General features: G+C 33.8%; 1 protein-coding gene across 1 annotated transcript in view; it reads left to right on the top strand.

Annotated features, from left to right (window-relative positions):
- The window catches only part of kl-3 (dynein heavy chain 8, axonemal kl-3), a 76,388-nt gene that overhangs the window by 45,239 nt on the left and 16,209 nt on the right, over window positions 1-14,940 (top strand). The window contains exons 6-10 of the mRNA XM_069821407.1: window positions 5,833-6,019; window positions 8,866-9,127; window positions 10,322-10,561; window positions 11,209-11,376; window positions 12,137-12,278. Of these exons, the coding sequence (XP_069677508.1) occupies window positions 5,833-6,019; window positions 8,866-9,127; window positions 10,322-10,561; window positions 11,209-11,376; window positions 12,137-12,278 (999 nt within the window). The remainder of the gene's footprint in view (window positions 1-5,832; window positions 6,020-8,865; window positions 9,128-10,321; window positions 10,562-11,208; window positions 11,377-12,136; window positions 12,279-14,940) is intronic.

The raw sequence follows: 14,940 nt of genomic DNA, 5'->3' as shown, positions 1-14,940 counted from the left end.
CAATGCAAGTTTCCTTGCCAAACCCATTTTGGCATTAGGGTACCCGGTAGCAAAGCCTCGGGTAGATAACATCAACTTGTCACTCAATAGTCTAAATGAACATTTTGTCACTGCTCCACCTGAACCATTACATAAGCAAGAGACTCTTGAATTTCTCAGATCTTACCCCCAACCTGTGTGGGATAAATTCTTCTTTAAATACATTAACCCGACTGACGTAATGAAGACGCTGCGACGTATGAAATCTAAAGCCCAAGGTATAGACAATATAAATATCACTCTCCTGTATAAAATAATAGATGTGATCCTGCCGACCATCACCCATATATTCAATGCATCTATTATGACTGGGTCCTACCCCTCTCTCTGGAAAATGGCATTAGTGAAACCTTTACCTAAATCTAACACACCTTCTACAGTAAACCAATACAGACCGATATCAATTCTTCCCACTCTTTCAAAAGCATTAGAACATATTGTACATGGACAACTTATGAACTATCTCGACGAACACAAACTCCTTGATGACTATCAATCGGGTTTTAGACATGGACACAGCACTTCTACAGCCCTACTTAAAGTGACTGAGGACATCCGTGAAGCTATGGATAGGGGTGAAGTAACGGCACTAACTCTTCTCGATTTCAGCAATGCCTTTGGTTCTGTTGATATCGACTTGCTTCTTGCAAAGATGAAGGCTTTGCACCTGTCAGACAATACCTTGAGCTGGATGGACTCCTACCTACGTGACCGCCAACAGTGTGTTTCACTTGATAATCAATTCTCCCAATGGAGATGCACAAAGGCGGGAGTGCCGCAGGGCTCCGTATTAGGACCACTACTTTTCTCTATCTACATTAATGACGTATCAAAGAACTTACAGTATTGCCGATATCACCTCTATGCCGACGACCTACAACTTTACATACATTCCAGACCCAATACGATCAATGAATCGATTGACAAGTTAAATTGTGACCTAGCCACTGTCTCCACTTGGGCGGCCAATTTCGGACTCGCACTTAATCCAAGTAAGACTCAAGCCATAATTATTGGACATAAGCGTTTAGTTAACTCCCTTAATAACAGTAATCTTTCAGTTGTTACCCTTAACAACACGCTAATCCCTTATTCATCTGTCGTAAAAAATCTTGGCTTCTTTTTTGATAATAATCTAAGTTGGAATTTTCAAGTTAAAGAAACGATAAAAAAAATCTGTTCCTCCATTCACTGTTTGAGTCGCTTGAGAAACTTCTTGCCCCAGCAACTAAAACTTACCCTAGTGCAAACCCTAGTAACGCCGCACTTCGATTATTGTGACGTTTTGTTAAGTGACCTAAGTTCTGAATTGTCAGTCAAGTTACAGCGAGCTCAGAATATGTGCGTCAGATACGTGTGCAACATCTGACGGTATGATCACATATCACCATCCTTCGCAAGTCTCTCGTGGCTCCGACTTAAAGAACGTAGAACTTTACACTCTTTGTCTTTACTCTTTCGAATTCTGCACACTTCAACACCAAATTACCTTTCGTCTCGTTTCTCTTATCTATACTCTAACCACGACGTAAATACCAGATCACTTATCTGTGGCACGCTAAGTATACCTCTTCATAGAACATCTTGTTATTCATCATCTTTTACAATATCCACCTCGCGTCAATGGAATTCCTTGTCACAAAGTATTAGGGGCTGCAAGACAATAAACACCTTTAAGAACAGCTTAAAAGATAACCTTATTAGCATTTCACTCCAATCATACTGATTTAAACTATCACTGACTACATTGTTACTTTTTTCTTTAGACATCATCCTGATTGTGCTGTATTTTAATTGTCTCGTAATAATCTCTTTCTATTACCTAATATTATTTGAAATATATTAACATTCTATGTATTTTAGTTTAATTCTGCTACACAGTTTATTTCAGTGTTTAATTAATAGTTCATAGTATTTTGTTGTTTAATTTGTAAATAACTTTTGTATACATGTAACTCTCATCTAAATCAAATTGTTGGATTCTTTGTAAGTTCATGCATATGTATATACACTTTTTGCTGGTTGAGTGGAAGAGAAGGCCTTACGGCCTTAACTCTGCCAGCTAAAATAAATCATTATTATTATTATTATTATTATTATTATTATTATTATTATTATTATTATTATTATTATTATTATAAATTGTTCAGCAGGTATTTTTATTTTCTCATTTAATAATCTAATGATTGTAATGGGCAAACAATGGGGTTTGGTTTTAACAAAACATTGTGAAAATGTGCGCCATTCTCTTGTTCAACAAACACTATTCTTTCTGCAAAGCATTTTGCAGATAATATATATTGAATTTTTTTTCTCCAAGATAGCATCTTTCAGATGCTGTAGGGTTGTTGGGTGTGCCACAAAAACTCGTTCTTTAAGATAATTCCACAACCAAAAGTAAGCCAGATTGAGATATAGAGATCATGGAGACCATATTGTTAGAAAGTGTCTGATAACATTATCACCAAATATTCGCAGGGGTGTAAATGTGGGGAGATGTGCCATCTTACAGGAAGATGATGTTTTCCAGGTCGTGATTCCTCAGTCTAGGAGTGACGAAATTCTGTAGCATACTGTAGTAGTGCTCCTCATTTACTGTGACAGCCTCTATTATTCCATTGTTGTCTGCGAAGAAATATAGGTCAGTGATGAATTTCGAAGTGAAGCCACACCATACAGTGATTTTCGAATCATGAAGACCTTATTAGGGGGTCTTTCCTGATAAAATTCTGCACAAATTTGTGTTAACTCCACCTGAAGAAGAAAATGTGCTTCATCTGTTCAGAAAATGGTTATTGAGTTAAATCACTGCTAGTACAAAAAAAGAAAAATAATATCCTTTATGCTTGTCACTTTCTTTGGGTGTGAATACTATTTTTACTTTATGTGAGTACAGACAAAAATGTTTTCCATGTTGAATCTTTTCAACAATCGAATGCACCCGCACAACAGGCAGCGAAGTTCGAGATGACACCGAGATCGAGTAGGCTCTGAGGATGGTGTGAAGAAGCACCGAAACAGCTGTAAGCCGCACATGCTTACGAGTAAGATCGCCATTTAATCAATTATTTAAAAATGTTTTGTTAGAATTCTCCAAACTGTGCTATACCAATAACTCATTTGAAAATGCCTGCACACCTGACTAATGCTACCAATTCCATAATAATTATTTATACTTATTGCATTACTTGTCTGAAGCATTTCAGCAGCAGTGACTCATTAATTTATTACCTACCTCTGGTCTTTTAATTTCTTCTCATGAGCAACAGAACCAGTTTCCTCAAACCTTTTTAAATCCCCGTAATTACGCATAGAACGTGAACCTTCTCTTTAATTGTTAACTGTTATAAATTTTCTTAGACCTTGAGAAAGACTCCTATTGCTTGCATAATAGCATTGGACCAGCTCTATTTTAACATGTAATGATAGAGCCATGGCTTGAAACTTCAATATTCTTGTAGCAATACTACGAGTAATGTTGTTGTTGTTGTTTTCTAATGCCAGGCGTTTGACAATAAAGTAATTTGACCTCTTGCACTCCAATATACACGAGTAATGTAGTATAGTGTATTATGAAACAAATTTATAATGTTGTACTTTATGGCATGAGCCATAAAGGTAACGAGCAAAGCGAGCTTCCTAATTTTGACAAGTGCAATAACTGTATATAACATTATAAATGTGTTTCATACGTTGTTTTTTGTATGACTGCATTATAAAATAATTAATAAAGAAATAACATCAAATTTGTAATGATGGATAGCTTGATATCATGCTCTATGAAAAAGGGGAGTCACCGACGTAGCTCAGTCAGCTGAGGTGTTTGTCTGCCGTTCTGGAGTTATACTCGGGCATGGGTTCAATTTCCGCTTAGGCTGATTACCTGGCTGGATTTTTCCCGAGATTTTCTCCAACCATAAGGCAGATGGCAGGTAATCTATGGCAAATCCTCGGCCTCATCTCGCTATCACCAATCCCATCTGCACTAAATAATCTAGTAGTTAATACAGCGTCGATAAATAATCAATTAAAAAAAAAAAGAAAAAGAAAGGGTTGTTATAACAACAGTGATGTATTAAATATTATAGCACAGCAAATCGTTCATAATATTAACTTTATGGCACAAGTTATACCGTTATAATAGAAGTCATGACGTTTTAGTTACCATGGTAATATTTTAGGACACTGCTGCACTGGTATAGTACAATAATGTGGCATATTATGCACAATTTTCACTAATGATAAAGACTGTTTATAATGCGGGAGTATAAAAGAAAATGTTTTAATCAACAAAATTGTAATTATGAAAATGCAAAGTGCAACAAATGAAAAATCCATTGTTTGGCCAATACACTAGTGATTTTGTTTTGTTTTCTTTTTCAAAATAATATGTTTATGTAGCCTATTGGGATTACAAGACTGTCTTTTTCTCAATTCTGAAGGTATTTTTTTGAAACCTACATATTATTTAGAAAAGTTAATACTCTAGAGTAAAATAAGTTACTAGCATTATATAGTTAAAATTTAATCCCCCTGGGGCTTTTCAGATTTTTTCCGTTATTTCTTTTGGAACAAATTCTAATTCCTCCATTGTGAATATATTTTCTTCTTCGTTTTCTGTAGACATTACTATTTCATAGTGTAATGCATCATTCTGTAAATCAGTACAATAATCTACGAACTTTTCTTTAGGACAGGATAATATATAAAGTGTCTTTGACATCTTTTTGTGCGTGGTTCAAAATTTCGAAAGCTTTTGTTGTTATTCTACTTAAATCTTGTTCAAGCAGGGGCGTATTTTGCGGGCTACTGGTGGTAGCCCAAGGAAATTACAAAAGAAAAAGTTTATAATATAACATAATGTAATAATTTTGTATTATTAGTTTTACCATAGTAATTAAAATTAAAGTAATTGTTAGATATATTTTGTGTAATAATAGGGTCAGCGGTAGCCCAAACCCTTTAACCAGTATACGCCACTGTGTTCAAGCAATGTCATGTATGAGTCTCATTGTTGTGTTTTCTGACTTGCTTTCTAGCTTCAGCTCTAAGCTTATATTTTTAATATTCAGTCCAGTCATCTGTAGTTTTTTCATTTTTAACCATTTTATTATAAACAGGCTTTTGATTAGCTATCATCTTTTTCAGTTCATCATCCCATTGGTGTAACCCTTTTTTAGATATTCTTTTTTCCGTATTTACCTAACCTTTCATATGCGGCATGGTGTATTAAAATTTTTAATTTATTGGTGTCTATTCCTGTTCAACATCACTGCTTATAGGAATGTTTTCCATTTGAGACATGATTCTATTCTCATATTACCATTGTATGCTGGTATAATTCAATTATTTAATTTTGTACATTGAATTTGTTTCTATTCCTTTCTTTATTTTTCTTTTTCTTTTTCACTTATATCCTTACATGAATATCATCTGGATGGAAATCTACTTTATGCTCTGACCAAATAATGGTCTGAGTCAATTTCATACGGTATCCTCTGTAAGGTCTTATGTCAAGAAAAAGCTTCGAACATTTTTGGTTTGCACTAAAATAATCTATTACGAATTTTGAATTTTGAATTTCACCATAAATATTAATTACATATTATATAAACATAAACTAGTGGAATCAAGATTTTGGTTGAAATTCAGCATTTGGTGTGCAAGATATACCCTATTTTCGAGGCAAATCATTAGGGGAAAAGGAACATTTTATAGACCAGCAAATATGGTACCGTAACTTACATGAAGTAGCAAATATAGTAACTATGTAAGGTATTGTGTTTTATATAGGGTCAGTGGATATTGCTACAGAACACACATCTGGGACTGGCTTACATGAATGAATTATTCATCGTGCTCACGGAAACTGCAACATCCCATCCTGACTTCCGTGTGTGGATTACGACAGAGGTTCACGACAAATTTCCCATTTCTTTACTGCAAATCAGTATCAAATTCACAAATGAACCTCCGCAAGGTAAGCATAAAATAAATTGTAGCTCCGTCATTGTAAGTACTGTTAATGGCATTTTACTGATCTCATATTGGGTCTACACCTACTAGCTCGTAAGGGATTTTGTGTCCTTTATTTGTATGCCATTTATCACTTACCCTGTTCAACATCTAGCTCATTCTATAGGGTTTAGCTTTTAAGAGGAGGACTAAAATTCAAATCTTAGTACATAATTTGAAGTTTTTATCGGAAAAGAGGCTACCTCAATTCTCCAGTGCTCCAAAATCTTCATATAATCTCATACTTATTGGCGAGAGATAGTTTTCATTTGTGTTATCTGGAACTTTTCCTCATATTGAAATGTGGTGTGATGATTCTTTTTCGAAGTTATTTAAAAACACAAAGATGCTAAGAATTAAGTTATAAAATTTCATGTCTGTCTTTAAAAGGAAAACAAAACTGAAAGTTAAGTTGAAATAATTTAACAATTGTCTCTATATTTATTATTTACTTTTGCATGAACATAAACATACTAAAATTTAGATTGGATGAAAAGATATAAGGCTTAGGACGGTTTTCAGCCCTTTCTTTGAAACTGTTGTCCTCAATCTTTATTAATTTTAGTAACCCACTGGTACGCCTAATGTAAGTATTGCAATTTATAAGGATTTCGTGAACTAATTAACTAATTTATACCCACTGCATTGTCATCATTATAAACACTATTTTAGACAGTTTCGAAAATAACGCCATTGTGGGAGCTACTCTAGTGCAGGCCTGTCCCAGGGAGCTGTCTCGAACTGGCGCTCAGGGCATGGGTGCAGAGAGAAAGTGGGCGGATGCACAATGATGAGTGCAGTGGTAGACTCAAGCACAATTCGTGTTTTACTCAGTGGAGTGGAGCGGCTTTTATTTACAGTTTGGAACAAATTCTTCTCACTTAACAATTGTCCTTTTAAGTGTATATACAAGAATTATTCTATATATTTATTTCAATAGGCCTATTAATATTATACAAGAAGAACATGTATCTTTGCATGTACCGAAATAAATAAAACACATAATGCAATTAGTTCAACTGAGAGATTGCAGTACACTTCACATAAATCAGATCCAACTGCGAACCTTATCTCAACAGTTCAGCATTTCATACGGTGCATGACACATTGAAATTTCATAAAGTTAGTGCCCGCTGAGACCAAACAGATAAAAGTCCGACGGTGCAAGTTCTGGACTGTATGGTAGATGCTGCAGCACCTTCCAACTAAATGTATTGATTTTCTCATGAACAGAAGCCGCAACATGGGGGCGAGCATTGTCATGAAGAAGTTTGACATCTTCATCATTAATGTTAAGGCGTTTGTCACGAAGGACACAATGCAACTTCACCAACGTTTGAATTAGGCTGCAGCATTCACAGTGGTCCTGTGTTTAGCAAAGTCCACCAACAAAACACCATGCATATCCGAGAATACTGTCACAAGCACTTTCTTAGCAGATTGCATCACTTTGAATTTTTTCTTTACTGGTGAAGCAGCATGTTTCCACTCCATAGAGGTCTGCTTTATTTTGGGCGTGTAGTGGTACGTCCAGGACTCATCACCAGTGAAAATTCCTTTCAGAAAGTCATGTCCTTCTGTAGTGTAACACCTTAAGTGGTCCAAGCATGTCATCCTTCGCTGGCCCTTGTAGTCATCTGTCAGATTCTTAGACACCCAACAGGCACTAACTTTATGAAATTTCAATATGTCCTGCACGATATTGTTGTTATTGTTGTTGTTTTCTAATGCCAGGCGTTTGACAATAAAGTCATTTGACCTCTTGCACTCCAATATTTTCAAAGATATTATCATGGTCAGCCACTGAAGCACAGATTTTGAGGTGTTCCGAATCCATTTCTTGTGCACGATATTGTACACTACACCATATGAAATGCTGAACCAACGCTTTACTCTTGATTATGGTTCGACTTAATCTTGGGTAAGGACCAGTTGCAGTCAGTGACAGAAATTCTCGTAAGGCCTGATGTAACTAGTTTATGTAGGTCTTCCTCCTATACAGAATATTTATTATTGATGGTATTTATTATTATTATTATTATTATTATTATTATTATTATTATTATTATTATTATTATTATTATTATTATTATTATTATTATTATTATTATTAATGAAAAATAATAAAATGTCACTCACCAAATAAGTTGCTATTTATGCAAGAGGCTGACCCTGTATTCCTTCTCATACCATGTAACCATTATTATGAAGCCCGTGTCAAGATGCATTGAAAGCCAACATTTTAAAATTATCTTTCTGAAAAATTGTTAGTGATGGTACGTAGATCTATCTCTATTTAAAATTTCCTTCTTTAAATATCATTTTTCTCGAAAAAGAATACTCTTAACAATGAATTATTTCGGAATATGTATGACAAGACTTTCTTGTGTTAAATTCTAACGTACCTTGTTTACATGTTTCGACCTTTTATGGGTCATCCTCAGAACTGCAGAACCCATAAAAGGTCGAAACTTGTAAACAAGGTACGTTAGAATTTAACACAAGAAAGTCTTATCAGACATATTCCGAAGTGATACAGTGTTAAAAGTTGTGTAATCAAGGTGTATAATGGATTATTATTCTTATTATTGTTATTGTTCTTATGTTGCTATTATTGTTATTGTTATATTATTATTATTATTATTATTATTATTATTATTATTATTATTATTACTATTATTATTGTTATTGTTATTATTATTATTGTTATTATTGTTATTGTTATTATTATTATTATTATTATTATTATTATTATTATTATTATTATTATTATTATTATTATTATTATTATTATTATTATTATTATTATAGGTATGCGTGCAGGACTAAAGCGTACATATAAAACTATGAGTGAAGATGTTTTGGAGTACACTGACTTGCCTCAATACATCCCGATGCTGTATGCAATATCGTTCTTGCACACTGTAGTACAAGAACGCCGCAAATTTGGACCTTTAGGTTGGAATATTCCATACGAATTCAACAGTGCCGACTGGTATGCATCAACACTGTTCCTGCAAAACCATCTTGATGATCTAGATCCTAAGCATGGCATAAGTTGGACCACTGTAAGGTAATCGAAAATCAAATTTAAAACTCTGAAGAACATATAAGCTTAAATGAAATTCCTATAAATTTTCTCATGAAACTTTTCTTTTGTTGTTTCATTGAAAAAAAAAAATCCTTCTCGTTTCAAGAAACGCATATATATTAAGAGATTATTAACCCAAAACTGAATTCATAGTTTTCGCCAAAGGCAGATCTTTCACTGCAAACCTAGCATTCTCCAATCTTCCCAATTTTCCGCCTTCCTCTTAGTCTCTGCATACAATCCATATATCTTAATGTTGTCTATCATCTGATATCTTCTTCTGCCCTGAACTTTTCTTCCGTTCATCATTCTTTTCAATGCATCCTTCAGAAGGCAGTTTCCTCTTAGCCAGTGATTCAGCCAATTCCTTTTTTCTCTTCCTGATCAGTTTCAGCATTATTCTTTCTTCACCTACTCTTTCTAGCACAGCTTCATTTCTTATTCTGTCTGTCTATTTTACATGCTCCATTCTTCTCCTTATCCACATTTCAAATGCTTCTAGTTGTTTCTCTTCACTTTGTCGTAATGGCCATGTTTCTACCCCATACAGTGCCACACTCCACATGAAGCACTTCACTAGTCTCTTCTTTAGTTCTTTTTCCAGAGATTCGCAAAAGATGCTCCTTTTTCTATTAAACGCTTTCTTTGCAATTACTATCCTTCTTTTGGCTTCCTAACAGCAGGTTATTTTTATAATTAGTACACTTCAAGTATTTGAAGCTGTCCACTTGTTCTACTGCCTCATTTCGAATTTTCAATCCTCTCTTTCCAATCCACACCAATTTTGTTCAGAATAAGAGTACCGGTATTTTTCCACATAGCTTCTTAAGGAACCCTTCAATCTTCATTATGTTATATTTTCAGACTCTCTTTTCGGCTTTTCTGCTCGCATTGTTATTATTATTTTAATGGCAGGGTGTTTATGGCTAGCCTACCTGTTTTAGAAAATGGTTCATCAGTTTTTTTAAAGATTAATGAATGATTTATTTACGACTAAATACTTAATGTGTTTATTATCTATGAAATATACTTGCAGCTCTAACACTGTAATGAAACATAAAGATACTTGTTAATATTTTAATATTGGTATAACTTAGTAATAAATTTACTGTTTCATAAACATATGAAATAGCCAATATTGAAAATATTTATAGATTTACTGTTTTCGCACTTCAGGTACATGCTGGGAGAGGTGCAGTATGGAGGAAGAGTGACAGATGACTATGATAAAAGGCTCCTTAATACGTTTTGCAAAGTGTGGTTTTCTGCAGATATGTTCAGCGATACATTTCAATTTTACAAAGGTTATAAAATTCTCAAATTCAAAAATTTATCAGATTATTGGGCTTCAATCGATGAGATGCCTCCAGTTGATCCTCCCCAAGTTTATGGCTTGAACTCTAATGCAAATATCACGTAAGTCTAGTTTGTATAATACAGTATTTTAACACTGTAAACGAATGACAAGTAATTATCGTAATTGAAGAGAAAGAAATCAGTTTCATTTGTTCCTTTGCAAATCTCAATTTAGAACGTCTTGATTTTTGTAATTTTTACATAGAAACTTTCTGAACACTACCTATGACTTTTACAATCGAAATCAGTTAAACTTTCATCACTCCTTCTCCTGTGCTGAAACTTTCATCACTCCTTCTCCTGTGCTGGAAGGGTTTCCTTTTCTCCTCTCATCATATTTATTATTTTAAAGATTATATTAGCAGATATAATTCTCCGGTGGACGAGGAAAAGGGCTTAAGTCATTATTTTTGTGATATAAGATTTCCTTCATTAAACCCATTCTCTAAAAGAGATCCAGTGACGTCAAAAAATAAGAAAATCATGAAATAGCCGAAACATGTCACTTTTCGGATTTACAGCAGTTTTTTAAATCTTTGAAAATTCCTCCTATAAGTTTTGCATAGAGTGACTTAAGCCCTTTTGCCCGCCCACCACGGAATTGTTTGTCTATAAAATCAGATTCCCTATTAAAAATAACCATCATATAGGAAACTTTGAGTACGATTTTGATTTTATCACGTAAAAATATTCTTGTTTCTTTATAGCTTCCAGAGCAACACAACCAAAGATATACTCGATACAATTCAGTCCATTCAACCTAAAGAATCTGCTGTTGGAGGTGGAGAAACACGTGAAACTATAGTGGCGAGGCTGGCTACAGATATGCTGAAAAAGCTTCCGAAGTTTTATGATCAATTTGAAGTCAAAGAAAGGTAAAATTGAAAATATATGTGAATTATTTGTTTATTAGTTTATTTACTTTCATAAATTTTCTAAACAAATGAAAAGTGCATGAATTGAGAGATGGAGTCCACAAAACCCGATTCTGAAAGAACTTCTATAGTCTAAAACTATTAGAAGTAAGCGTTTGAACTAAACTTGAGATAATTTGTGTAGAGAACTTACAAATAATTTATTTATAAATATGTTAATTACGAGGTATTGATTAATAATGATTTAAAATAATTAATGTCCACAAATGTTACACTAATCATTACGAAAAAGTCTACTTTTCCAAAAAAAAAAACTACGAAATAAGAATGAATATCCTCAGATTAAAATGAAATGTTAATTGTCACAATTAACCTGTACTGGTAGTGCAACAATAGATAAGTTAGCCACTTTTACATAAAAAATACGAGAAAAATGCGATGACTTAAGAGGACAAATGTTGTATATCCACTTTCTCTAACTTCGAGAAACCTTGAAAGAAATGTTTTCTTGTTGCATACATCTTATAGAAATAATGCAAAAAATTACAATTTTTATATACAAGACAGTACAGTACAATACAATACTTGTCCAGAATGAAGGTTTAGTTTCATACTATTGATCAGTATATCACCATATCCCAATATTTAGCTACCAGAGATGGACATACAATATCTGTGCTCTAAGCCATCGAATAGGAGAAAGCATGAAATCAAAATGTTCCCTATGAATCCATATTGCATGATTCCTTTTTAATTCCAGGTTGAAAATTATGGGTATTCTAAACTCTATGAACATCTTCTTAAGACAAGAAATAGACCGAATGCAGAAAGTCATTGTTCTAGTTTCCAAGACTCTCAACGATCTTCTGTTAGCAATTGAAGGAACCATCATTATGAGTGAAGTAAGAGGAGTTATACCTACACTGCAAGGTTCTTTGTCAAAGTTGCAGTTAAAATCACTCACCTAATTAAAGACTCCTCCAACAAAATTTACTGCTATAAAGTTAAAGTGATAACTTCACCGTAAAAATAATTTTATTTTTTCTGAATTGTTATACGAATAAATTGCATGTACACTCATGGAAAGAAAAAATAATCGGCTTAGAGAAGTCTTCATGACGTCCATATAGTACAGCTGTACCGAAATTTTGCATCATACTATATGATTCCCACTTACTGATTTCCTTTCCATGCTTTAGAACGAACCTGACCCTGTTTTGACGTTATCTATTTCTAATTTAGATAATTATATATGATGAATTTAAATACTATTATAGTCACAATCATGCCATGGTATGAAAGAAAAATTTCACAACCTCGAGCTTCACGAAACTTCAAAATACACGAATTTAACAACGAATAATTTGTCAAGTGCCTGCAATGTTCACTGTGCATACATGTGAAAAGAACACTAAAAAAGGCTTGTTGTCCAAGTATGTCGTAGCTTAATGGTGTAATGTTTGACTACTTGCCAGTTACTTCCCTACTTACAAATGGGTTTTAGAGAACCTGAAGGCTCATAGCCGTCCTCACATAAGTCCACCATCAGTTCCTACCATCATATTCCACCTCTCTCAAATCCATTTTAATATTATCCTCCCATCTAAGTTTCGGCATCCCCAAAGGTCTTCTTCCCTCAAGTGTACCAACCAACACTTTATATGCATTTCTGGATTCACCCATACATGCTACATGCCCTGCCCAGCTCAAACGTTTGGATTTAATGTTTCTAATTATGTCAGGTGAAGAATACAAAGCATACATTTCTGCATTGTGTAACTTCTCCATTCTCCTGTAGTTTCATCCCTCTTAGCCCCAAATATTTTCCTAAGCACCCCATTCCGAGGCTTATGTCGGGGTTTCGTAACAAGCTCTTTTTTACGGTGATGGGTTGTTAGCCCTTCGCCCAGTCCCCAAGCTGGAGGACCACTGATTATTTGTCAGTGTGAAACAAAAGTTACCGTGTTCAACTTCCTCTCATTGCTTGATTTTTTTTTTTATGTTCGTATTTAGTTTCACGTGATATTTATTTTATTTTATTCCACTATCGCTGTCGTAATATTTTGCCCATATTGTTCTTATTAGTATGGCAATTTACTGACCTACCCAAACAAAAACACTCATGATATGTTATAAACAATCATACATTGGACTGATACTACATCATTGTGCTTGTGAGCGACCCTTTCTTTATAATGCATTTATTGCTGTTAGCAATGATCAATTTGTTTTTACACACGACGAGATTTTAACTTTGATAAAAGAAATTGTGTTATTAAAGTCAACTTTTATAGAACAATAATATATACACTTAATAAATACGATACTTTGAAGTGACAATGCAAATTTTACTTTAACATACACTATAATAGCCTTCCTTATCGATGATATTTTCTGCATCTCGTGTAGAGATTATTTCCTCATGTAAGTTATTTCCGATATTAAAACCCTATGAGGATAAAAAAAAAATGTAATGAGTTATTTTTGTCTTTCGTTTTTAAAGTCATAAAAATTATATTTTGCTATTTCAGTAATTAAATTCATGTAAATATTTATACACATTTTATTTCGCTTTCTTTCATTTGATATTCCATCATTAACGTTGTGCAATAATTCCAGTTGTGAAAAATATGAAATAAACTATGAGTTTTATTTAAATAAAAACAAATGTTAACTAGACTCTGTAAATTATTATCAAGCGCAACTCGTGCCATGTGTTCGAATCCCCTATAATTTTATTTTTAAAAATCTTATTCTCTTTCACTCTTAAAAACCAAGAATATTTGTTTTAGCATTAATCTGCACACCAAAATTTAGTGCAGTTATGCTCATATCAGAGCGCAAGTTACTTGCAAAGTAGGAATTGCTGAAAGTACAATTGAACACCCTGGCAAGTGGTTTCAGTTAGGGAATGTTGAGGAAGTGTTATATGGCTGTTATACACAGTGAAGTCGCTATAACATACTAGTAGTGATAGAGGCAGGAGTGGAAGTTCCTATTAGACCACTGGAGGATGACCGCTACACCCTCACACCCTCCATATTTTTCTACTTTCTCTTTTTCAGTCCCTATGGCATATACATTCCGCATTCCAAAACTACAGTGTATTTAAAGTAAGTTTAATAATGCGAAAAATATTAATTTTTCCGAATTATTTGAACCGCAAGAAAATTGGTTCCGAGCTGTCAATTAAATTTATGACGATTTTATTTAACTCGAACATTTTTAATATTTTGTCCGTATCCCGTCATTCATTCATGATAGAGTAGAATACATGATAATGCTAGTCATATTATAGATACATATTATAAATTATTGTTCTGATATATATAACTGTTACACTGGCCATCCTACCCTCTTATCTCCTGGCCTTCTTGTTATCACTTGTGAGGTTCAGACCTGTCTTCGGACAGTTGACTAAACAACAACTCTTATAATATGCTTCCGTGAGTATTAAAAATTAGTGTACCCCTTTTCCCACTTAAATACAAGTTGCTGACAACAAAGGTCACTGGTGTTCTTATCGAAAGGACACCCAAAAACTGTCCTTTTCAGGATTACGTA

Source organism: Periplaneta americana, chromosome 3 (assembly GCF_040183065.1).
Source record: "Periplaneta americana isolate PAMFEO1 chromosome 3, P.americana_PAMFEO1_priV1, whole genome shotgun sequence".
NCBI lineage: Eukaryota > Metazoa > Arthropoda > Insecta > Blattodea > Blattidae > Periplaneta > Periplaneta americana.
The sequence above is the reverse complement of the archived record's forward strand: the minus strand, read 5'-3'. Positions and strand labels throughout refer to the sequence as shown.